Source organism: Taudactylus pleione, unplaced genomic scaffold (genome assembly GCF_031769625.1).
Source record: "Taudactylus pleione unplaced genomic scaffold, aTauple2 ptg000685l, whole genome shotgun sequence".
NCBI classification, from domain to species: Eukaryota; Metazoa; Chordata; class Amphibia; order Anura; family Myobatrachidae; genus Taudactylus; species Taudactylus pleione.
The window spans coordinates 3322839-3349734 of NW_028285087.1; the positions used below are offsets into that span (position 1 = coordinate 3322839).

The 26896-nt window shown below is 46.4% G+C and overlaps 1 protein-coding gene across 1 annotated transcript in view; it reads right to left on the bottom strand.

The window, feature by feature from the left end:
- The window catches only part of LOC148477865 (solute carrier family 2, facilitated glucose transporter member 3-like), a 54724-nt gene extending 38448 nt beyond the window's left edge, over positions 1–16276 (bottom strand). The window contains exons 1-2 of the mRNA XM_088456096.1: positions 16189–16276; positions 10709–10807 (exon numbers count right to left, since the gene is read on the bottom strand). Of these exons, the coding sequence (XP_088312222.1) occupies positions 10709–10807; positions 16189–16203 (114 nt within the window). The 5' untranslated portion in view covers positions 16204–16276. The remainder of the gene's footprint in view (positions 1–10708; positions 10808–16188) is intronic.
- Between the last annotated feature and the right edge of the window lie 10620 nt (positions 16277–26896).

Below are 26896 nucleotides of genomic sequence, written 5' to 3' on the forward strand. Positions count from 1 at the left end.
CAATATTGTCATTTATCTCACAGACGGTCCTCCTGCCATGGCACCCAGTCTGTTGAAATAGGCCATATACTCATCCCTCACTTCTTTGGCCCGTGCTGTCGGTTGTCGAAATTGGTGGTGCAGACAAAGATGTAAACTGGGCAATGTCCTCCGGAGGTCCTACATCTTCTGGTCTAGCTGTGACTGGTCCTCGCTGTGTAGTCTTCCTTCGCAGAAAGTTATACAGCACGCCATCACGACCCAGTCTATCTTCTCCACGCGTAGGTTTATGTTGGTGTGGAAAATGCGGAACCGGTTGCTGAGTATTCCAAACGCATTTTCCACAATGCACCGTGCCCGTGATAGACGATAATTGTAGATCCTCTTCTCTCTGGTGAGGCCCCTCTGTGCAAATGACTTTATGACATGTTCATGTAATGCAAAAGCCTCGTCTGTGACGATAACGTAATTTAGGCCGTGCTTTGTCTCGTCCAGTGACGGCAAGTTGAGGGTTTTGTTGGTGAGTCTCTGGTAGAAAGCCATCTGTTTAAAGGACCCACCATCTGAAGCACGGCCATTCTTGCCAACATCCACAAACAAAAATTCGTAGTTGGCATTCACCACTGCCATGAGAACGATGCTGAAGAAGCCTTTATAGTTGTAGTAATATGATCCGGTGTTGGCAGGTGGGTTGATGCGGATGTGTTTTCCATCGATGGCTCCTCCGCAGTTAGGGAAATTCCAACGTTGTTCAAACTCTTCAGCGATGCTCTTCCACTCCTCCACGGTATTAGGAACTGGTAAAAAGTAAAATATGGGTTAAAACATGACTATAATATTGTTTTTCTTTTTTTTCCTATATAGACTCAAGAGCCTGATATGTCCTCCACGCCAGACCAAAGTTTGCTCGGAGACAGCGAAGGGGATAATTTGACCCCAGTGGCCACACCCATTCTGCCAGGACCATCATCTTCATTGGTATCACCCCAAAAACAAAAACAGGCAAGAAAGCAGCAGCATACAGAACAGGAGGACTTGTTTCTCCAAAAAGCTGAAAGCATCCTTCAGAAAGCCCCTGATGATATCGACGATTTTACTACACATATTAATAGTCAAATTATAAAAATGGATGAGGTAACTAGTAAAAAATTCCAAAGGCTCACCTATGACCTTTTAAGTAGGTCACTCAACAGAAATTTGCACGACTCCACTTATATTGCTGACCCACTGCTATATTTCCCTGCCCCAAACACCTATGTCAACCCCCCCCCCAGCCCAGTTGGAGATTACTCCCCCACCCAGCACCCCAAGCACGGGCCTTACCATTTATAATGCCCTACTGGAGTCAGAGGAAGATTTGCCACGTTACTCTTAATTTTTATTATTTTTTCTTGTTCTTGCCTGTACTATCAGCAAATGTAATCACTCCCAATTGGTGCTGGCTGTATGCTATACGGTGGTGATGACGCTAATTGGACAAGGTCACTACACACATGGCACAAGTACAGATTGCTGGAAGCTGGGGCCACAATCTGTACTTGCGCCAAGTGTGTATTGGCCTGTTCAACCTGGTGTCTGACCCACCGTACAACATACAGCTGGCTACCTATTGGGATTGATAACATTTGGTGATAATGCTGTTTTCTACAATTTATATACTTGTTGATGCTCTATATAAAATATAACTAAAAATGATGTTATTGCCTGCAGTTCAGTGCACAGTCTGGTTTATGCAGCCTAATTGGCTGTCTTATAATAAAGAGTTTAAATAAAAAACACAACAATTGTTAGTGCCTGTAGTTTTTATAAGGAGTTAAAAAAAGTTAAATAATAATTTAATAGACTGTTATGTAGTGTTGTTGCCACGCATGTGTTAATGACTGCTATGCAGCACACTCTTGTTAATGCTGGCTTATTGGCTGTCACAGTTTTGATAAAGAGTTGAATTTAAAAAAAAAAAACTACAAAAAAAAAATAAAAAACTTTTTTTCTTTGACAAGAAACAAATGTGCAGTGTGTTTTTTTTTTTTTTCCTTACCTTGCAATACTGGTACTGCAGCACTTTAACGATAGCCTTGCAGGTCTCCGGAATGATGACGCCCAATGACTGAGGTGAGATGAGTGTCCCAAACTTCAGGTCTTCAAATGATCTTCCTGTAGCCAGGTACCTCAGGGTAGCCACCAGCCTCTCTTCAGCAGGGATTGCCCTCCGCCACCTTGTGTCTTGCCTCCGGATGTGGAGGGTCACCAGATGCAGCAACTTCTGAAAGGTGGCGTCATCCATGTGCAGGTAGTTGCAGTAGTCCGGGTTGTTCTCCTTGATCTCCATCAGCAGGGACATGTGAGAGCGAGTATCCTTTTGCTGCAGCCAGTCCTTGGTCCAGCATGTTCTTCTCCTCCTTCGCTGGGCCCTCTCCTGGATCACCTTGACCTCAGCTTGGGAGACCAACACTCTATACCGATAAGGATCCATCAGCACAGAATTCAGGAACAGGATAGAATGCAGGTAGCACACACACACTTGCAGGTAGAAGACACTTTGTAAAAGGCAAGCCAAATACAAAGAGCACAGTAGCAATGTACAGGGTTCAGCAGGTATACACCTAGCCTCATCTAGTAGCAGAGCAGAATGTGCACAGGTTTAAAATGGCTCCTGCTTTTTATACCCCCTAGCTAGCCCCTCCCATTGTTATGATTATTTAAATTTCCCCCCAATCGTGAAGAGGCTCTTGTGTTTATTTTTTAAACTCACGATGTATCATGCACGATCTCACGATGCGTACGATCAGATACATCGTGAGATCGTGTGTTAAATTGGCAGGTGTTTTGACCAAATCGTGACCACGACTTGCTCCCGGGGAAAGTTCAGGGGAAATCGTACACATCGTGTGATCGTGAGCACATCGCTATGTCTGTGGGCACCTTTACACTGCAATTAAGATTTGAGTTTGGACACGCCCCTCCCAAATCTAATTCTCTCTGCACATGTTACATCTGCCCCACCTGCAGTGTAACATGGTTTTACTAAGTTGCAAAGTTACTTGCTCTTTATGATTGCTCCCAACTCAGAATTAGCCCCAATGTGTGGTAAAAAAAAAAATTGGCTGCACAAAGTTCTCCCTGAGAAAATCAATTTAAACATCTGAAATGTTCAGCAAATTTTGCTGAAATGATGGAGCAGAATATGTAACTACCATTTAATTGCTGCTGATTACAGGCACAGGTGTGTAGTCTCTGACCTGGCAGATTACATCATTTAAATGGTTTACCCAAACTTGCCCACTTTGTGGCTCCCTCCGTGGAGGTGCAATCGTTTCATCGTGACTCCCAGTACCGTGACTATATAGTACCGAGATTACAGGCATTGTAAAGCAGCGACGGGGCTACAATGACGCAATTCAACTCGGATCGCGTGTGCGAGTGGGTGGCGGTTGGCTCCGGGAGACTTGTCCACTCTTCCTGGTGGCTGGGAGTACCACACGATTTTTGTGAGCCTCCCGACCATTCCGAGTGAGTATGGCCTTCCCATATTTTTCCAACATGTCGTGAACATAATTGCAAAGTCATTCCTTGTATTTGAAATCACCTTCAGTAAACAATTATACAAGATAACACTACATGTTACTGTAAGAAATACAGCTTAGGATAAACGAGTGCAGCACAAAACATTACTGTACAGCTGGTAACTGACAAGGACAATGCTCTTCTTAATTCTATTGTGTCCTAAAGTGCATTTTATCAAGCAACCAGAACACAGGATGATCAGATAGAGGGACCTCTGCTAAAGACAACTACTGCCTGCCGATTACAATCAGTATCTACCATGTAAAAGCCCTGTACCATGAGCATTTTTACCATGCATTTAATGCGTGTCATCATGTATGAAGATCCCAGTGAGAACCAGGAGAAGCTAATGGCAGTGATTTTAATTAGGGGTGTGCACCGGCCACTTTTCGTGTTTTGTGTTTTGGTTTTGGATCTGGATCTTTCTTCGTGTTTTGGATCTGGATTGGTTTTGCCAAAGCCACCCTTCCGTGTTTTGGGTTCTGGGTTTTGTGTTTTGGATCTGTATTTTTTTTTAAAAAAGCATAAAAACAGCTAAAATCACAGAATTTGTAGGTTTTTCTGCTCCTATGCTATTATTAACCTCAATAACCTTAATTTCCACTCATTTCCAGTCTATTCTGAACACCTCACACCTCACAATAGTGTTTTTATGTCCAAAACGTTGCACCGAGGTAGCTGGATGACTATGCTAAGCGACACGAGTGGGCGGCACAAACACGTGACCCATCTAGGCGTGAAACTGCAGTGGCAGACAGGATGGCAGTTTGAAAAACTAGGCCCCAAACTGTACATAATGCAAAGAAAAAAAAGAGGTGCAAGATGGAATTGTCCTTGGGCCCTCCCACCCACCCTTATGTTGTATAAACAGGACATGCACACTTTAACAAACCAATCATTTCAGCGCCAGGGTCTGCCACACAACTGTGGCTGAAATGATTGGTTCGTTTGGGCCCCCACAAAACAAGCTGGCAATTAATGTGTCCCTGCACAAACTGGCTCTATGGAGGCAAGATGTCATCCTCATCCTCCTCATCCACCGATTCCTCACCCTCTTCAGTGTGTACATCCTCATCCTCACAAAGTATTAACTCGTCCCCACTTGAATCCACCACCACAGGTCCCTCTGTACCTTCTGGAGGCTGGTCTCCCTGGAAGAGCTGATAATTCATTTTGATGAACATCATCTTCTCCACATTCTGTGGAAGCAACCTCCTACGCCTTTCGCTGACAAGGTTCCCGGCTGCACTAAACACTCTTTCGGAGTACACACTGGAGGGGGGGCAACTCAGGTAAAATAGAGCCAGTTTGTACAGGGGCCTCCAAATTGCCTCTTTTTCCTGCCAGTACAGGTATGGACTGTCTGCCATGCCTACTTGGATGCTGTCACCGATGTAATCCTCCACCATTCTGTCAATGGTGACAGTATCATATGCAGTGACAGTAGACATGTCAGAAATTGTTGCCAGGTCCTTCAGTCCGGACCAGATGTCCAAACTTGGTCCTGCCTGCCCTGCATCACCGCCAGCGGGTTGCTTAGGATACCTACGTTTTTTCCTGGCAGCCCCAGTTGCAGGAGAAAATGAAGAAGGAGCCGTTGACGTGTCACGTTCCGCTTCAGCTGACAGTGTGTTCACCAGCAGGTCTTTGCACCTCTGCAGGCTTGTGTCGGCCGGAAAGAGAGACACCACATAGGCTTTAAACCTAGGATCGAGCACGGTGGCCAAAACGTAGTGGTCTGATTTCAACAGATTGACCACCCTGGAATCCTGGCAAAGCGAATGAAGGGCTTCATCCATAAGTCCCACATGCCGAGCGGAATCGCTCCGTCTTAGCTCCTCCTTCACTTTCTCCAGCTGCTTCTGCAAAAGCCTGATGAGGGGAATGACCTGACTCAAGCTGGCAGTGTCTGAACTGACTTCACGTGTGGCAAGTTCGAAGGGCTGGAGAACCTTGCACAACACGGAAATCATTCTCCACTGCGCTTGAGTCAGGTGCATACCCCCTCCTTTGCCTATGTCATAGGTGGATGTATAGGCTTGTATGGCCTTTTGCTGCTCCTCCATCCTCTGAAGCATATAGAAGGTTGAGTTCCACCGCGTCACAACCTCTTGCTTCAGGTGATGGCGGGGCAGGTTCAAGAGTGTTTGCTGGCGCTCCAGTCTTCGGCACGCAGTCGCTGAATGGCGAAAGTGGCCAGAAATTTTTCGGGCCACCCAAAGCGTCTCCTGCACGCCCCTGTCGCTTTTCAGAAAATTCTGCACCACCAAGTTTATTGTGTGAGCAAAACATGGGACGTGCTGGAATTTGCCCAGATGTAATGCCCGCACAATATTGGTGGCGTTGTCAGATATCACAAATCCCCAGGAGAGTCTAAGTGGGGTAAGCCACTGGGCGATGATTTCCCTCAGTTTCTCTAAGAGGTTGTCGGCGGTGTGCCTCTTACTGAAACCGGTGATACACAGCGTAGCCTGCCTTGTAACGAGCTGGCATTTCTGAGATGCTGCTACTGGTGACGCTGCTGCTGTTGCTGCGTAAGGTGATACATCTACCCAGTGGGCTGTCACAGTCATATAGTCCTTAGTCTGCCCTGTTCCACTTGTCCACATGTCCGTGGTTAAGTGGACATTGTGTACAACGGCATTTTTCAGGACACTGAGGACACTTTTTCTGACGTTTCTGTACAGTCTCGGTATCGCCTGCCTAGTGAAGTGGAATCTAGACGGGATTTGGAACCGGGGACACACTACCTCCATCAATTGTCTAAATCCCACTGCACTAATGGCGGATACCGGATGCACGTCTAACACCAACATAGCAGTCAAGGCCTCAGTTATACGTTTTGCTTCAGGATGACTGCTGTCGTACTTCATCCTCCTCGCTAAGGACTGTTGGAGGGTCAATTGTTTAGTAAAAGTAGTGGTGTTCCTACTTCCTCTCTGGGATGATGAACGACTCCCAGCAGCAGCAACAGCAGCAGCGGCAGCAGTAGGCGTAGCAATGCAGGATCCTCCAGAGGAATCCCGGATAAGAGAGTCAGTCATGCCAGTGACATGGCCTGCAGGACTACTTCCGATCCTGACTAAGGAGGAAATGACGAGGAGGGAGTTGACGGTGTGGTTCGCAGGCGCTTGGATACAACAGGACAACGGGATTTAGGTGTCCCTGGACTGCTTACGGTCTTAGCCAAAGTTTCTGAACTTGACAGTAACTTTTTATGAACGCGCTGCAGGTGCCGTATAAGGGAGGATGTTCCTAGGTGGTTGACGTCCCTACCCCTACTTATTTCACCTTTACATATGGTACATATGGCAAGACAGTTGTTGTCCGGATTTGGATAGAAATATTGCCAGACCAAAGAGGTGGAATGTTTGGTCTTCTGCCCAGGCATGACCGTGATGGGCTTTTTCATCCCACGGACAACAACTGTCTCCCCCGGAGCCTGATTTAAACAAACCACATCACCATCAGAATCCTCCTCGCCAACTTCCTCCTCAGCGCCAGCTACACCAGTATCCTCATCCTGTTGTACTTCAACAGTGACATCTTCAATTTGCATATCAGCAAGTGGACTGTGGGTGCTCCTTTCAGCACTTGCAGGGGGCATGCAAATGGTGGAAAGAGCCACCTCTTCCCGTCCAGTGCTGGGAAGGTCAGGCATCGCAACCACCACCACACTTGGACTCTCCTTGGGGATTTGTGATATCTTCTTAGAAAGCACAGTTCTTCGCTGTGCTTTTGCCAGCTTAACTCTTTTGATTTTTTTAGTGGGAGGAGGGCTTCCATCGTCATGTGAAGCTGAACCACTAGTCATGAACATACTAGGGATCGACCTTAGCCGTTCCTTGCCACTCCGTGTCGTAAATGGCATATTGGCAAGTTTACGTTTCTCTTCAGCTGATTTAAATGTCTTTTTCAAGGTCATTTTCCTGAACTTTGCCATTTGGGATTGTATGTGCCCTCTACTATGACATTGGGCATCGGCCTTGGCAGACGACGTTGATGGCATGTTATCGTCTATGTCATGACTAGTGGCAGCAGCTTCAGCACTAGGAGGAAGTGGTTCTTGATCTTTCTCTATTTTATTTTTATCGGAGAAAGTTTGGTCCTCCATTTATGTTATATCGATTTGATATATACGTGCGGCTAAACACAGAAAATAATTTTTTTTTTGGTTTGGACTGGAGTGTACTTTGTGGGTTACAGCACCCTTTAACGGTCAAGCCAGCCGGCCCTTTACTTATGACACAGGCGCACTCTTGGCACTACTTTGTTGATGCACGTGCGGCTACTGCGCACACAATTCACAAACACAGAAAATAATTTTTTTTTGGTTTGGCCTGGAGTGTACTTTCGGGGGTTACAGCACCCTTTAACGGTCAAGCCAGCCGGCCCTTTACTTATGACACAGGCGCACTCTTGGCACTACTTTGTTGATGCACGTGCGGCTACTGCGCACACAATTCACAAACACAGAAAATAATTTTTTTTTGGTTTGGACTGGAGTGTACTTTCGGGGGTTACAGCACCCTTTAACGGTCAAGCCAGCCGGCCCTTTACTTATGACACAGGCGCACGCTTGGCACTACTTTGTTGATGCACGTGCGGCTACTGCGCACACAATTCACAAACACAGAAAATAATTTTTTTTTTGGTTTGGACTGGAGTGTACTTTCGGGGGTTACAGCACCCTTAACGGTCAAGCCAGCCGGCCCTTTACTTATGACACAGGCGCACTCTTGGCACTACTTTGTTGATGCACGTGCGGCTACTGCGCACACAATTCACAAACACAGAAAATAATTTTTTTTTGGTTAGGACTGGAGTGTACTTTCGGGGGTTACAGCACCCTTTAACGGTCAAGCCAGCCGGCCCTTTACTTATGACACAGGCGCACGCTTGGCACTACTTTGTTGATGCACGTGCGGCTACTGCGCACACAATTCACAAACACAGAAAATAATTTTTTTTTTGGTTTGGACTGGAGTGTACTTTCGGGGGTTACAGCACCCTTAACGGTCAAGCCAGCCGGCCCTTTACTTATGACACAGGCGCACGCTTGGCACTACTTTGTTGATGCACGTGCGGCTACTGCGCACACAATTCACAAACACAGAAAATAATTTTTTTTTTGGTTTGGACTGGAGTGTACTTTGGGGGTTACAGCACCCTTTAACGGTCAAGCCAGCCGGCCCTTTACTTATGACACAGGCGCACGCTTGGCACTACTTTGTTGATGCACGTGCGACTACTGCGCACACAATTCACAAACACAGAAAATAATATTTTTTTTGGTTTGGACTGGAGTGTACTTTCGGGGGTTACAGCACCCTTAACGGTCAAGCCAGCCGGCCCTTTACTTATGACACAGGCGCACGCTTGGCACTACTTTGTTGATGCACGTGCGGCTACTGCGCACACAATTCACAAACACAGAAAATAATTTTTTTTTTGGTTTGGACTGGAGTGTACTTTCGGGGGTTACAGCACCCTTAACGGTCAAGCCAGCTGGCCCTTTACTTATGACACAGGCGCACGCTTGGCACTACTTTGTTGATGCACGTGCGGCTACTGCGCACACAATTCACAAACACAGAAAATATATTATTTTTTTAGCACTTGGGGGGAGCACCCCTGATGGACAGAGCACCCCCTGGACAACACTACAGCACTCCTTTAGGACTGGGACACTGCACAGGACTTTGGAGTGGACACAGCCCCTATGGAGAACTGACTGCACAACACAGTCCAGCCAGCCCCTATGGACTTTGAAGTAGTGGACACAGCCCCTATTAACAACAGCAGCACAGCACAACACAGCCAGCCCCTATGGACTTTGAAGTAGTGGACAACAGCAGCACTACACTACACTACACTACACAGCCCTAACTCCCACCCTCCCTCTTCACTGTCCACAGCCGAGTGAGAAAATGGCGCCGACGTGTGTACCTTATATAGGATCCAAAACCCGCGAGACTCGGAAGGCGGGAAGATGACGTTTTGCCTCGATTTCAGATCCGAGTCAGGCGGGAAAAGTCGAGCCTGACTCGGATCGGACTCGGATCGGGGGGGCTCGGGGGGGTTCGGATTTCAGAAATCCGAACCCGCTCACCCCTAATTTTAATTGCGTATAATCTATGTACTTGCAATGGACTTTTAGACGTAAGAAGAATATGGCTATGGCATATGGATTGTAGTTTATTACAATTATGCAGAGTTTGTAAACACTTCAGTATTTGTCTCTGTCCCAGCGGAGCTTACAATCTTATTTCCTTGCCACACAAACACAAACTAGGGTTAATTGTGTGTCAAAAGCCAATTAACCTACCAGTACTGTTTGTTTTTGGAGTGCAGGAGGAAACCAGAGCACCAGAAAGAAATGCACGTAAGTGTGGAGAGAACATACAAACTCCACATCGATGGGAATTGAATCATGGCCGGGAACTGGAACTTATGACCACAGTGCTGTGAGGCAGTAGTGCTAACCACTACACCATCCGTGCTAACATTAATATGATACTACATCTATCTAGCTCACAGAGGTAAATGGGACAGTTGATGCATTTATGACGTGGGATGCATTTTACAGAAATATGGCAACAAGCGGTAAGCAATTTTGTAAAAAGGGTCCTTTCAGATATACAATGAATAAAGTGGTTTCATGAAAAAAATCTCATTGTCTAAGTATGTGTGAAGTACATGTGTATAGTTTAGACCATATAAATATATTTCTAGCCGTACGCACATGTTTGTAATCCTTAATGGTACGTGCTCAAATCTTACATTGGCTAATGTTAAAAACTCTGCGTATTACAGTACAATATAATGTATGGTCAGGCGATGTTTAACTCTAACGGTGGAGGGTTTACTTTAAACATTATAAATGTGCACGGTTCACAAGAGGCACTTTAAAGATATAAGTGCTTCCGCAGGTCTAATTTACTCTATAGCGCTTTGCACAGAGTAGGATGAATATTTCATTTCAGGTTAGTTTACAAAGTGGGAATGTCCTTGTAAACCATGAAATGTCATAATAACTGCAAGTTAGGACAGAGTGTTCGCGACGGAGGAAAATGTGCCTTAACAATGACATACATATACAGTACCATGGACCAGCCTCCCAGATATAGTATAGTCCTACAGATAGTGAATACATTTATGTCACCTTTTCAGGTGCGTTGATCACTCCTGTATTGTATCCAAACTGCAGGGAGCCGATTGCTGCTACCAGCACAGCAAAGGCCAGAGAACATGTAATCTTGTCCTGTAGAGAGAAGAGAGACACGTGTTACATGCGGGTTCCAGACTATAGATAGACAGTGATTAGTTAGACAATGTCTAGATAGACACCAGATGTTAGACAGTCAATAGTTAGACAAGTATAAAAGTTTGACACAGAAAAAAGTCAGACACACTAAGGTTAGACAGGTACAAAAGGTCGACAGGGTCAAAGGTTCGAAATAAAAATTAACGACACAACAGTGGTCGACACATTTTTTGAATTTTTTTTTTTAGGATTACGGTTAGGCACTTGCCCAGACGGTTAGGGTTAGGCACCAGGAGGGAGGGTTAGGGTGAAGATTAGGGCTAAAAACAAAAAATTGTCAACCATTTTTGTGTTGATCATTTTCATGTTGAACTTTTGACCCTGTCGACCTTTTGTACCTGTCTAACTTTAGTGTGTCTGACTTTTTGCCGTGTCGAATTTTTATCCTTGTCTAACTATTGACTGTCTAAAATCTGGTGTCTATCTAGACATTGTCTAACTAATTACTGTCTATCTCTTATACGAGTCTACATGTACCACAATGACCAGCATGTGGTGCTATATACAGTAGTTAATAAATCCTTTTGTCTCCACTACAATTGCTCAGATGCTCCGTGGGGGACCCTAATGGGTCACACATGTCTCTGGACCACAACCCTTGCCATGACCTAGTTATCATGGATACAATATCATTTTCCTAGCATTTATAATATTTTGCTTTAATAATCATTCAATTATAAAATAAAGAACAATGACGTAGGATAAGAATGTAATGTAACATACAGAAAGATACAGTAATGACAGTTGGGGAGTACAGAACTCCTGTGGACCCCTGAGAAGTGCGTAAAATAGTTTCAGCATCCTTCCACAATAGATTGCAAGCTCTCATGAGCAAGGTAGTCTCTCTTCCTGTATTCTTGTGCGTTCCCACCTCATCCTTTCCTGTGTCCTAGTATTATGCATTCTGTGCTACAGTATGCTTTCTGAATGCACCTTGCCTACTGGGGCAGATGTATGGAGCTCTGGAAAGTGATAAAGTGGAGAGTGATAAACAACCAACCACTCAGCTCCCAACTGTCATTTTTCAAACAGCCTGTAAGATGACAGTTGGGAGCTGATTGGCTGGTGGTTTATCACTCTGCACTTTATCACTTTCCAGAGCTTAGTACATCTGCCCCCTTATGTATTATGCTTCATTTCCTGTCATTATTGCATCTGTTTCTTGACTATGGCCCTGATTCAGAGCCGGACGCTCTGACAGAGCGCTCGCTCTGAATCAGGGCCGGGCTATTTATTTTTTAGGGCGGCCTCCTGGCCGCTCACATAGCTGTGGGTTATCACCCACAGCTATAGCGAGCGGCCAGGAAGATGGTCGCGATGGTCAAGACCATCGCGACCATCGGGCTTGCGACGAGACCCTTGTGTTAGGGTCTCGTTGCCGCAAGCCCCAGAGAGATTTCGGCTCTAACAGAGCTGAAATCTCTCCCACTAACATCACTCGTGATGTCAGTGGGGCCGCCCCCAAACGGAGGCGTTCTCATGGGAACGCCTCCATTTGGGCAGCCACCCCCCCCCCCGGCCCGCCCACAAAAGGGGGCTCGCTGTTACTCAACATTGACAGCACGCCCCCTTTGGTACGGCTCCGTCGTGCGCATGCGCACTGGCCCACCATTAACCCGGTTGCAAGCGCACTGCGCTTGCGACCGGGTCAGAATCAGGCCCTCTGTTCTGTCCTCACTATACGAGTACGGTACGGTAGGATGCTGCCACGCCATAAAAATAACTAGTTACTAATAATAGTAACCGGACTCATGTTTCATCTCATTCTTTCTGTCTAACGTGTTCCTCTTTTTGTTTCTTCTCAATGTAAATATAAAACAGTTAACCCCCATATAGTACATATCTGCCTAGTTCCTCAATCCACATGATTGTGTTTTTGGGCATATTTAGCAGTGGGGATGGAACATTGACGGTTTAGTGTTACCATCGATGTCATGAACCCATCAGCTGCTGAAGATACATTTTTAGGGTTGAAACAATGTTTTAGGATGAAAATATCGGCTTCTGAGACTTGGGGACAGATTTACTAAACATCGGATTTTCAATCCTGCCAATGACCGGCAGCCTTGACCGATGGTTATCAAGCCGCAATAGTGACACATTGGGCCTGAATCAAAGCGGCAATCCACTCGCAACGCCGATGGTCACGTAGCTAAGCAGTTTCTTTGTAACTGAGCATATGCAATAATTTCTAAAAAACCCTACGGTGCATGAGATACACAGAGTGTGCGCACAAAGGCGCTGATGCGATTGGGACAGACGTTATCGGAAATGTGGTGGAAAAGTGATGGGCGTTCCTGAGCGGTGACTGGGAGGTGGCTAGACTTGCACGCAAAAAATGGCCCCAGGGTTGGCGCAAGTCTCGATGGTATGACTGATGGTGAGTATAAAGGCGCACCATCGGTATTTCCGTGTCTGCGGACGCTGACAGTGAGCGTTTCAGTCCTTGCACATTCGGATGCATGTGATGTACACCAGGGAAGGGCTATGTAGCAACAAGGCGACTTTGCATGAAGTCGCAGACAGGCGACCTCCAAAAGACACGGCCGCGTCCAATTTAGGAGCAGTCCCTGAATGCACTAAACGCTTATAACACTCGTCCTCCTAACTCTTCTCACACGTGCCACTGTCACCTCATGCTCAGTCACTCACACCACGGCACCCACACACCCAGTCACTATTTTGTGATTATGACCTGCCGAGTCGGACCGCGTGTTCTCAGAGAGCCAATCATAAACTAATATTTAGCGGGAGAATACAGTGGGAAACATCGACCTCCCAGCATCGCTGACAAAAAAAAGACACCTATAAACGGGATGTAGTTGGCATCCCGGCGTGCGGGACGCCGACGGTCTGAATACTGGCACCGAAATCCCGACAGGTCGGGAGCTCGACCGCCGGCATCCCGAAGTTAAGTATCAGGGTGTTAGTCAGAGGTAGTGGGGTTAGGCACCGGGTAGGGAGTGTTAGGATTAGGGCATGGGGAGGTCGAGGTTAGGTTTAGGCACTAGGGGGGGGAGGTTAGGCTTAGGCACCGGGGAGGGTGGGGTAGGGGTTAGAAAAATACTTACCATTACATCCTATGGGTGTCAGGATTCTGGCTGTCGGTATTCATACCAGCGGCATCCCGACAGCTGGGATTTTTATACCCAACCCATACCAACAGGGGTCATAAAACATTAATGTAGATGTCCCGTCCCTTGCTTGTTGTCATTGGTGGATCCACCACTGATGCATAGAAAGCGGCTGCCTCAATGTACAGGCACAGGCTGCCTTTGCTTGGTTTATACTAGGGATGTGCAGGCTCGGATAGGTTCGAGTTTGCACGTGGAGTTCGGATTTTTCCCTCCAAAAAAACGGAACTCAGAACGAGGCAAAACGTCATCTTACATGGACGAACATCATCATTCCTGGTCTTTTGTCCAGGAATGATGATGTTCGTCCATGTAAGATGACGTTTTGCCTCGTTCTGAGTTCCGTTTTTTTGGAGGGAAAAATCCGAACTCCACGTGCAAACTCGAACCTATCCGAGCCTGCACATCCCTAGTTTATACTGTCCACTGTGCATCTAATTAGGAGTGTATCTATAATGGGTGCAGGGGGTGCGGGGCACACAGGGTCCAGGGGGACCCGCACCGCACACCATGCACCCATGTTGTTTAAAACTTACCTCTCCGAGGTCCCGCGCCAGGTGTCAGTGCTGTACAAGGCTGCCGTGGCCATTATTCCGGCGTTTTGTGCATGCGCAGTAGACTCCGGGCACACTTTAGTGCCCAGAGTCTACTAATGCTCCAGTGGCTGGCCAGTCGTGTTAGTCGGCTGCCGGGAAGAGAGGAGGGGACCCCGGACGGGGAATGGACACGGGCCCCCTCCTCTCTAAAGACGCCCCTGCTTCTAATACCCCTGCGGTCTGTGGCTGGTGTGGTGTTCTCCTACATGCATCAGTCTTAGGGGATTTCTGGTGCAGTGCAACTAATCTATACGTCAGAGAATGTAATACAACTAGTGTGCTACATGTGCCTAGCCTCTAGTTGGCTCTGTATGTGTATATGACTAGGAACACGAGTTACGTGCTGCTGATGAAGAATAAACCATGTTGCAACAAGAAGAGTAAATTTAATTATTTTATTTGTTTGCATGCAGGAAAATTACTGATTGCTGAACGCATGTACAGTAGTGATCAAATACCAGGCAGCTTTGTTTTTAAGACCCTTTCCATCTCTACATCTCTCTGCAGATTCTAAGTCTGCCCCACATGCAGTTTTATCAAGTTGCAAATTGCACCCTTTTTTTGCTCCTTGTTTCTGCTCCTAACTTTGAATCGTGCCCACAACATAGATCACTAGCCGAGTCTTGCTACTAAAAGCATTGCCCTTTTAAGCATCTGGCACGAACACAATCAGTTTTACAACCTGACGCTTCGTGAACAAAATCCAAGTTTCGTTTTTATATAAGCGGGTCCGTAACTCGGGGTGTGCGAGTCGCCACAACCACCCACGGCCCCTGCGTCTGACTAGCAGGGTGCCAGGAATGGCACAAGAATTCTCTGCTGCCCGTTGACTAATTGGACCAATACTTCTGGAGATAAATGCTAAGTTAGAGGTAGAGCGGTTTACGGGGGGCAGCTCCATGGTGGTGAGGTCAGTGCGCACCCTGAGTATGAAGTTGTGCACATAACAGCTCAGTGTTTGTATGCCCATGTGCAGATGTCAGGTCTCCCCTGGTAATGTCTAATGATTGGATGGCTGGGTTGTAGACAGCTAGTGACTGCCAGTGACACAAAGTATTAGACTATAATACATAAATTATATTAATATATGTGCTGTATAAACTGCTAAATCAAGTAGTTTTACAGTATATTTGAATGAATTACATACAACGCCCCATCTATAAACCATTCAGTCACTTTGCAGCAGGGTGCTCCGTGCCGTCCAGTATTTTTGAGAGAAAGATATATTCGGTTTAAAAGCAATAGTAATCCTATGTAGTAACATGTCTATTAATATTCTACTCTCCTTGCGTAAACTTCATAGTGTAACAATGTATAGGAAAAAGTATATTCTAGCTGTGCATTTAATATCTGCATCATAAACATCCTAATACACATCACGACTCCTATAGTATGGTGTACAATGCTATACACACACAGATCTATACACACACATATATGTATATATAATATATATATACATAATATATATATATACAAACACACACATAATAAATATATGTGTGTGTATAGCCACTGTGCTCAAGCATGCAGACAGTGAAAATCTCTTCTGTGCTAATTTGGGGTAAGCAAGAGATCAGTACTGTACCTTCTTAGGTTCCATAATACAGTTGTCCTGCCCTACTTAGGGTTAAATCTACCAGCTGCTGCAAGGACCACTTGCTGGTATGTTCTGCGACGTTCCTCTTTATACATAAAAGTGAGACAGAAGTGACTACGTGAATGAAGCAGTATTACACAGCCTATAAGAGGGAGGGATCTCTGAGCTAATCTTGTTTGCATCATCACCAGCCGTCCTCTTAATTAAAGTGGGTACACACTAGTACAATCATACTGGAGAGCCCATTCTTCTTACAGTTACACTAATGGGTGCACACTATACAGATATATCTGCAGATGATGGTCGTTCATACACACTGAACGGCCATCATCTGTGTCTGGCTGCGGGTCTCGGCGGCCAGGGGGCGTGTCCCGGTGGGTGGGGGCGTGTCCCGCCCCCTTCCCCGCGGCTGCCGCTGTGTGTGTACGGGTAGTCTGCAGACGTCCACCGACATATCGCGGGTACACACTGGCCGACGGGCAGCAGATATATTGGCCGATCAGTTGATCGGCTAATATATCTGTCAGTGTGTACCCAGCATTAGGACTGAAATGAACATGCAGATTCATGTGTACACCACATATTACATTCTACCGTTCAATCCGTGAACCTCATCTCTTGAACCCATCTGCTGAAATGGTCCTAACCACAGGAGAAGCAGCAGAGGGAACGTACACACTTCCAGGTTTATTGTACTATTATTGTTCCATTGTACCTTCACATCTGATGAATATTAGGACACCCACAAAAACAGATCTTCAAATGCGATCAGTTTTCTCCGTCATTGAGTAATGTGTATATATACACAGATGTCCTGCCTTCCAGGGGCGTATTAAGAGATGAGGGGGCCCGTGTTCACTCCCTATCTGAGGCCCCCTCCTCTCTCTCCGGTGGCCGCTGCACACTGACAGCCTCAGTAGACTCCGGGTACTAAATTGTGCCTGGAGTCTACTGCTCATGCGCAGATCACAGGGAAAATGGTGCGGCAGTCATTTTCCCGGCGATTTCCCTACTGCGCATGCGGAGAACGCCGGGAAAATGGCCACGCGACGGCCATTTTCCAGGTGTTTTGTGTAGCGCCTCTCTAGCCAACGTGGGACTTCAGAGAGGTAAGTATTAAAAAGTATGGGTGCAGGGTGTGCCGCACACCCTGCACCCATTATAGATACGCCCCTGCTGCCTTCATCAAATACTGCGCCTGAATTCTGTTCAGTCAACGTCATGGTCCGTCAAGGCCTTTACCAAGACCTCCTCCAGAGATGGCAGCAAAGCCATAATGTAAACCTTTTCACAAGCGATCTGTATCAGACTGAGGTACAAAAGAAATATTCCAATATGGAGACCTAACTGGAATGAATAAATAGAGGTTTAGAAGTTTGTACGTACCCCTTGTATTTGTGTGGGTTTCCTCCGGTGCTCTAGTTACCACCACATCCTAAACACATGCTGATTTTATCATTTTACTATAGAAACATTTTTAGTTATCCTTCTATGACAGAAACAGTGTAGCGGTCAGATATGAAAACAACGTTAACTTTGTGCATCGCATTTTACTTGAATTACCCAGTAATGTTTCCTTTAGTAATCATGTCTCTTTTTGTGTACACATTAACAGAGATTGAAAAAAGACAAAACGGTTATTTGAAAAAAAGAAAGAGGTTAAACTTTGTCTGCCGACCCACAGGCACACGGGGCCGGTGCAAGGTGTCTGGGCACCCTAGGCAACATTTCACCCACCTTCCTTGCTCCCTCCAATTCATACTATGCCACATATTAGTGATGCTAATTTATAATATGCCACACAGTAGAGCCCCAGAATTATACTGTGCCTCATAACCCTGCCCCAATTCATAATGTTATGTTCCGCAATTCATTATATGCCACACAGCTGTATCCCCAATTCATAATTATGCTACACATCAATGCCACAATACATAATATGCCACACATTTGTGCCCCCAATACATATGCCACACAGCTGTGCAAGAAAGTAATTGTATGCCACATAACCTTGAATTATGACAAACAATGCCCCTAGTACATATGCCACACATGCCCCAAGTTCTTTATATGCCATATAGCTGTGCCCCCAGTATATTATGTCAACCATCCATGACCCAATATATTTATGCCACACATCTGTGCTCCAATATATGTCGGTACCCATTACCCTCCACATACACTCACCCTGCCATCACTCAGTAAATCCACACTAACCCTGTCAGCACGCAATAAAACCACTACTCCCACACAAACTAAACCAACCTGCCTGGGACTGAAAGAGACATCCTTTTTTTTCTGTGCTCAGCGGCGCCCCCCAGTGGCCGGCGCCCCTAGGCAGCCGCCTAAAGCTGCCTAATGGTAGCACCGGCCCTGCAGGCGCAGTACAGTTTATGAAATACATCCAGACTCTATGGCCCACGGGAGTGGACAAAACAACTTTACTGTGTAAAGAATGAAAAGTTTAATTTATTCAATTTTAGATGTCTAAAAGAACAAAAATATATTGCATGCATAGTAGCATAGTAGCCCAGTGAGAAGCACAATAGACAGAAATGGTCATTACTCATTCTTCTATGCAAAAATAAAATTTATTCAAATAATGAAAGATCAAAAATACTGTAATTAAAGAATTTAGCTTTTCAGAGCTCAGAATTCAGAGTTGGAAAGAAGTCGAAACCGTTGCTCTGAGTTGTATGTGTAACTGCCGGAAACTTAGGCCCTCATTCAGAGCCGTACGCTCTGAGCAGAGCGCACGCTCTGAATGAGGGCCGTCCTCCATAACTATGGAGCGTCCTCCTGGACGCTCGTATAGCTGTGGGTCACCACCCACAGCCTATACGAGCGTGTAGTTTGATGGCCGCGATGGTCTTGACCATCGCGACCATCGAAACTGCGAGCCGGAGCCTGCGGTTGAGGTTTTCAACCGCAAGGCCCGGAGTGATTTTGGCTCTATCCGAGCCAAAATCACTCCCACTGACATCACTAGTGATGTCAGTGGGCCGGCTTCTGACGGTAGGCGTTCCCTTAGGAACGCCCCCGGCAGGGAGGCACGCCCCCGGCATGCCCACCAAAGGGGGCGTGCTGTCAATCAACATCGACAGCACGCCCCCTTTGATCAGACACAACGAGCGAAGGAAAGTCCTTCGCTCGTCGCGTCTGACACATGCGCACGAAGGCGCTCCCTCCGTCGTGCGCATGCTCAGTGCAGAACATCGACCAACTTGCGAGCAGACAGCCGCTCGCGAGTGGGTCTGAATCAGGCCCTCATTCCTTTGATTACTCACAGTTCTTTGAAGGAGTGGGTAAACTATATTCTCTTCTTTCTTTAACTTCCCAATGGGCCGCTTGGTGGTGTTATTGTGTCCCTTTTCCCGCACAGCAGAGAGGCAGGTGATCCCCAAACTCAACACAATAATTGACACAATAAATAGAAATGATATCCACTTTATTAAGCTGGATCTCTTCAATAAATCTGGATCCAATCTGTCATATAGGGCCTGATTCAGTATGGATCGCATCTGCGATTATATGCAAATGTCTGCAATCGCTATGTCGTCGCAGCCTAATATAAGGATGCCCACATCCCCTTAAACACATCCGTAATACTTAGCAAAATAGCAAAACCATTGGTAACATCGAGTACCATCGCAGCCCGCACAGTTGCACAAGGTCTGACCCTACTTAGCAATTGCTAAACTCGATGCACGCAGTGGGAGCTCAAGCTGCGTATAACATAGCAGTGGCTAATTTTTGCACGCCTCTGTAAGTGCGTTCAAAAACGCACTGACACGCCTGTGTTTTTCGCTAACCACCCCCCCATCACCACCCTCAAATGGCCACTTCCTGTCAATCATTCTGCAATGGGTCTGCGTAGTCACTGCAATCGCAATCCGATCACTTTGAGACCTTCACGCACACGCACTGCAATGCATACACGTGCAGAAAGCAAAAATCATCCGACTGCGTGCGTAATCACACTTGTGATCCTTGCTGAATCAGGCCCATAGTCAAGAAAAACATCACACTCTAAAACATATTGATGCAACACTTTGAATATATATACAGTATATCTCTATGCCAACACTTACAAATTGTTACCTCCAATTACTAATTTAGTTAACTAATATAATTTCATTAGTTCTATAAGTTAAAGTACAGCTCAACAAATATATACTTTAATAATGTACACTAATGTAATCTGTATTCTTTTCATTAGCTTACGCTGCTAAATAGTGGTGACACTAACAGTGCTACAATAATGTAACAAGTTTACAACTAATGTTTAAATCCTTCAATTCAGAACAAAAAATTAGTTGCCTGGAGAAAAACTATAACTCTGCAAATATATTTAAATGCACAACTACAGTTCATCAATTATATATACAATGCCCCTCAGTCTGAACCCTTTACTCTTTCCTGGCCAGACTTTTACAGTGGTGCACTTTTACAACGGCTCTCTTGAGATAGCGAGGTACTGTCTGTTAAAATAATGTTTAGCGGTTTTAAAGAAGTTTATAGAGACAGAAAAAAGGTGGGATGAGCTTCTACCCTATTTGTTATTTGCAATCAGAGAAGTGCCCCAGGCTTCTACTGGCTTTGTCCCTTTTGAGTTTCTTTATGGGAGGAAGCCCACATTCTGCTGGAAGCATGGGAAGAACAACCAATAGAAGACGAAAGCATCCCTTAATATGTGGTCCAGATGCATAATCGCATAGACCTTCAATTGGCCCAGAAAAATGTGGTAAATGCACAGGAGGCCCAAAAATTTCTCTATAACCATAATGCCCAAACTTGAGTTTTTTCACCTGGGGATAAATTCCTTTTGTTGTTACAAAACCTAGTCAGGGAAGCAAATTACTAGCAAAGTGGCAAGGGCCATTTGAAGTAATTAGAAAGGTTGGCAAAGTAATTATGAAGTCTCTCAACCTGGCTCCCATAGAGGTAGGCAGATTTACCATGTTAACCTGTTGAAAGCAGGGAAGGATTAAGAGGTGTTTTTTGTAGACCCTGGTAATGGCCATAGTGACCTTGGTCCACAGATTCCTCAGTCCAATGGAGTTTCTCCAACCCTTGAACCTTTGAATTCAGACAAGCTGAAGCCTCCCTTGGATAAGTTTGTTAATGAATTCTCAGATGTTTTTTTCTGATAAACCAAGGAGGACCAATTTAGTCTTACAAGACATTGTAACCCCACCTGGTGTAGTAGTTCGACAAAGACCATATAGGCTTCCAAAGAAAAAACAAGCGCAGGTAATCAAAGAAATACAAGAAATGTTGAAGTTAGGAGTAATTGAGGAGTCGTCTAGTGACTGGTGTAGCGACTTTGTCACAAAACCAGATGGTTCCACAAGATTCTGCATAGACAAAGTTAATGTACTGTCCAAATTTGATGCCTACCCTGACAGAGGAAGCTAGGAAGAAAACTGCTTTTTCTACTCCCTCGGGCCTCCTTCAGTTGAACACAGGCCCTCATTCAGAGCCGTACGCTCTGAGCAGAGCGCACGCTCTGCATGAGGGCCGGGCTCCTTTTTCATGGAGCGTCCTCCTGGACGCTCGTATAGCTGTGGGTCACCACCCACAGGCTATACGAGCGTGCATTTTGATGGCTGCGATGGTCGTGACCATCGCGACCATCGAAATTGCGAGCCGGAGCCTGCGGTTGAGGTTTTCAACCGCAAGCTCCGGAGTGATTTTGGCTCTATCAGAGCCAAAATCACTCCCACTGACATCACTAGTGATGTCAGTGGGCCGGCTTCTGATGGGAGGCGTTCCCGTGGGAACGCCCCCGTCAGGGAGGCACGCCCCCGGCACGCCCACCAAAGGGGGCGTGCTGTCAATCAACATTGACAGCACGCCCCCTTTGATCGGACACAACGAGCGAAGGAAAGTCCTTCGCTCGTCGTGTCTGGCGCATGCGCACGACGGAGCTCCCTCCGTCGTGCGCATGCTCAGTGCAGACCATCGACCCACTTGCGAGCGTACAGCCGCTCGCGAGTGGGTCTGAATCAGGCCCACAATGCCTTTTGGCTCGCATGGTGCCCTGGCCTCTTTTCAGAGAGTAATGGAATGTGTGCTTTGTCCTCATAAGAATTATGCTGCAGCATACTTAGGCAACATTGTCATATAGTCAGTATTGGAATGCCCATGTTAATAGGCTGCTGTTCTTGTCTTTGAGAGAGGCAGGTTTAACTGCTAACTTGAAGAAATGTGTTCTAGGTAATAACGAAACTAAGTACTTAGGGTATGTGGTGGACAGTGGTTGTCTAAAGCCCCTTGTGAATAGGTACAGGCAAAAGCCAATGCCCCAGTTCCAACTACCAAGACAGAGTTAAGGTCCTTCTTTTGTTTAGTAGGCTATTACAGGAGGTTTTTGCCTCAATTTTCTACCTTAGCGGCTCCCTTAACAGATTGTTTGAAAAATTCTGCCCCAAATAAACGGTCTAGGGACTGTCAGTCTACGTTCACCAAAATGAAACATCTTTTGTGTAAAGGCTCCAGATTTTACCAAGCCTTATGTCATACAAAATGGGCTCTTGAGTCAATGAGATATTATCTTTGTGGGGCCAGGTTTACTGCGGTTACTGATCATGCACCGTTACTGTGGTTACTGACCATGCACCGTTACTGTGGTTACTGACCATGCACCGTTACTGTGGTTACTGACTATGCACGGTTACTGTGGTTACTGATCATGCACCGTTACTGTGGTTACTGACTATGCACAGTTACTGTGGTTACTGACCATGCACCGTTACTGTGGTTACTGACTATGCACCGTTACTGTGGTTACTGATCATGCACCGTTACTGTGGTTACTGACTATGCACCGTTACTGTGGTTACTGACTATGCACCGTTACTGTGGTTACTGACTATGCACCGTTACTGTGGTTACTGATCATGCACCGTTACTGTGGTTACTGACTATGCACCGTTACTGTGGTTACTGACTATGCACCGTTACTGTGGTTACTGACTATGCACCGTTACTGTGGTTACTGACTATGCACCGTTACTGTGGTTACTGATCATGCACCGTTACTGTGGTTACTGACCATGCACCGTTACTGTGGTTACTGACCATGCACCGTTACTGTGGTTACTGACCATGCACCGTTACTGTGGTTACTGACCATGCACCGTTACTGTGGTTACTGACCATGCACCGTTACTGTGGTTACTGACCATGCACCTTTACTCTGGTTACTGACCATGCACCGTTACTGTGGTTACTGACTATGCACCGTTACTGTGGTTACTGACCATGCACCGTTACTTACTGACCATGCACCGTTACTGTGGTTACTGACCATGCACCGTTACTGTGGTTACTGACTATGCACCTTTACTCTGGTTACTGACCATGCACCGTTACTGTGGTTACTGATCATGCACCGTTACTGCGGTTACTGACTATGCACCGTTACTGCGGTTACTGATCATGCACCGTTACTGCGGTTACTGATCATGCACCGTTACTGCGGTTACTGACCATGCACCGTTACTGTGGTTACTGACCATGCACCGTTACTGTGGTTACTGACCATGCACCGTTACTGTGGTTACTGACCATGCACCGTTACTGTGGTTACTGACCATGCACCGTTACTGTGGTTACTGACCATGCACCGTTACTGTGGTTACTGACCATGCACCGTTACTGTGGTTACTGTTTATGCACCGTTACTGTGGTTACTGACCATGCACCGTTACTGTGGTTACTGACCATGCACCGTTACTGTGGTTACTGACCATGCACCGTTACTGTGGTTACTGATCATGCACCGTTACTGTGGTTACTGACCATGCACCGTTACTGTGGTTACTGACCATGCACCTTTACTCTGGTTACTGACCATGCACCGTTACTGTGGTTACTGACTATGCACCGTTACTGTGGTTACTGACCATGCACCGTTACTTACTGACCATGCACCGTTACTGTGGTTACTGACCATGCACCGTTCCTGTGGTTACTGACTATGCACCTTTACTCTGGTTACTGACTATGCACCGTTACTGCGGTTACTGATCATGCACCGTTACTGCGGTTACTGACTATGCACCGTTACTGCGGTTACTGATCATGCACCGTTACTGCGGTTACTGATCATGCACCGTTACTGCGGTTACTGATCATGCACCGTTACTGTGGTTACTGACCATGCACCGTTACTGTGGTTACTGACCATGCACCTTTACTCTGGTTACTGACCATGCACCGTTACTGTGGTTACTGACCATGCACCGTTACTGTGGTTACTGACCATGCACCGTTACTGTGGTTACTGACCATGCACCGTTACTGTGGTTACTGACCATGCACCGTTACTGTGGTTACTGATCATGCACCGTTACTGTGGTTACTGACCATGCACCGTTACTGTGGTTACTGACCATGCCCGTTACTGTGGTTACTGACCATGCACTGTTACTGTGGTTACTGACCATGCACCGCTACTGTGGTTACTGATCATGCACCGCTACTGTGGTTACTGACTATGCACCGTTACTGTGGTTACTGATCATGCACCGTTACTGTGGTTACTGATCATGCACCGTTACTGTGGTTACTGATCATGCACCGTTACTGTGGTTACTGATCATGCACCGTTACTGTGGTTACTGATCATGCACCGTTACTGTGGTTACTGATCATGCACCGTTACTGTGGTTACTGTCTATGCACCGTTACTGTGGTTACTGATCATGCACCGTTACTGTGGTTACTGATCATGCACCGTTACTGTGGTTACTGACTATGCACCGTTACTGTGGTTACTGACTATGCACCGTTACTGTGGTTACTGACTATGCACCGTTACTGTGGTTACTGACTATGCACCGTTACTGTGGTTACTGTCTATGCACCGTTACTGTGTTTACTGATCATGCACCGTTACTCTGGTTACTGACTATGCACCGTTACTGTGGTTACTGATCATGCACCGCTAAAATGGTCACAGTCTAAGAAAAATTCTAATGCAAGACTGGCAAGCTGGTACCTGGTTCTCCAGCCATTTTCTTTTGAAGTCCAGCACAGACTCTGACATCTACATTTGAATGCTTTTTTTTGTCCCGAATTGGGCTGGAGAGTTGGGCTTCCACTGCAGGCAATTTAGTTTCGCCCTTTAACAGGGGGGGGGGTATGTGCCACAGTGGGTCTCTCCCACATTCTGAGAAAAGAGTTAACCTCCCTGTAGCCAAGGAGGAACCACACCCTTACCTCAAGACCAGCTAAGGTATAAAAACCTGGTAAGTTGAGTTGGTGGAAATGTGAGGGATGGGTTGCACCTTTAGACAGCTCTATGCTGGACTAGCTGAACCATAACTGCTGTGAATACTCTGCTTGTTTGAACTGCTGTCTCATGTAAGCTGAATTATCGTTCCTGAACTTTGCCATATGTAAGAAGTCATTACACTGTCTCTGCCTTTTCAAGCCTGGAATAAAAAGCTTACTTGTTTGCAACAACTCTGTCTCCCATTGGTAGTCTGAAATTATCTGCTACAGGTGAGAAATCCAGGAGCAGAGCATTTTGTACCTGATGGAAGGGGTCATGTTGGAGGGTAGGTATGTAGCTGAGATTCTGTTTTTGTTATCTGTCTGCCAAGTATCTAAATAATGTTCAATAGTATCTGACCGAGTGTTAGGTGATTTCCACATATCTGCTCTGGATTGTGACTTGTATTCCTCCACAGAACCCTCAAGCTCCTTTACATCAGCAGCTCCACAAAATTCAGCCCCATCCAATGTATGCAGCCCTGTCAATCTGGTCTCCCCATCTCAGGAGCCTCCCTGGGGATGGATCTCTGCTGCCCGGATTCACCTCACTGAAAGTAGCTGGCTTCTGTCTCTATGGGACACTTCCCTGGCAGTCTCCATTGCAGACACAGGGCTGCTACCACAGGTCCGCCTTCGGCTCTGACATGTAAGGAAGGCGGGTCCTGAATTGCAGCTCCACCCACTCTGCATCTAGATATGGACATCGGAAGCCCACCATCAAATGATGGCTGGGTTTCCACCATTGAAACTTTCAATACAATGGTAACTAACCATCACAGCAAAAGAATTCAATGGTAAAAACTATATAACTGATGCATGCGCAAAAACCAGTTTGCAGCGGGCGGAATTCACGTTTGCAGCGGGCGGAATTCGTGACACCCTCGTTCACGTCAGTGTGGGTGCATGCCCAGCAACCTCCAAGATGCTTGGCTGCTCCCAGGCTCCCCCTAACAACCCCACAGCCAGCCATCGGATGGGCATTGGAAAGCTGTATCCGATGACTGGCAACCATCGAATTCCCAGTATTCGATGGAAAGTATACTTCCATTGAATTGGAAACATCGATGGTTGCTAACATCGGTTTCCAATGTCCATCCCTAGCTCACAATCAGCGACACCTCAGCAGCACAGGTCAGCTCTCAGCGGGCACCTCAGGAATCTGCTCTAACAGTCATTGGCCCACATGCATAGTTCTTCCTGCCATCGACACAAGCAAGTTATAGGGGGTCATTCAGACCCGTTCGTGAGCAAAGGACGCTCGCAAACGGGTCGATGTTCCCCCACTGCGCATGCGCACGACGGAGGGAGCTCCGTCGTGCGCATGCGCGAGACCCGGACTGCGACAGCCAAGCTGTCGCTCTGGGTCTCGCACCAAAGGGGGCGTGCTGTCGATGTTGATTGACAGCACGCC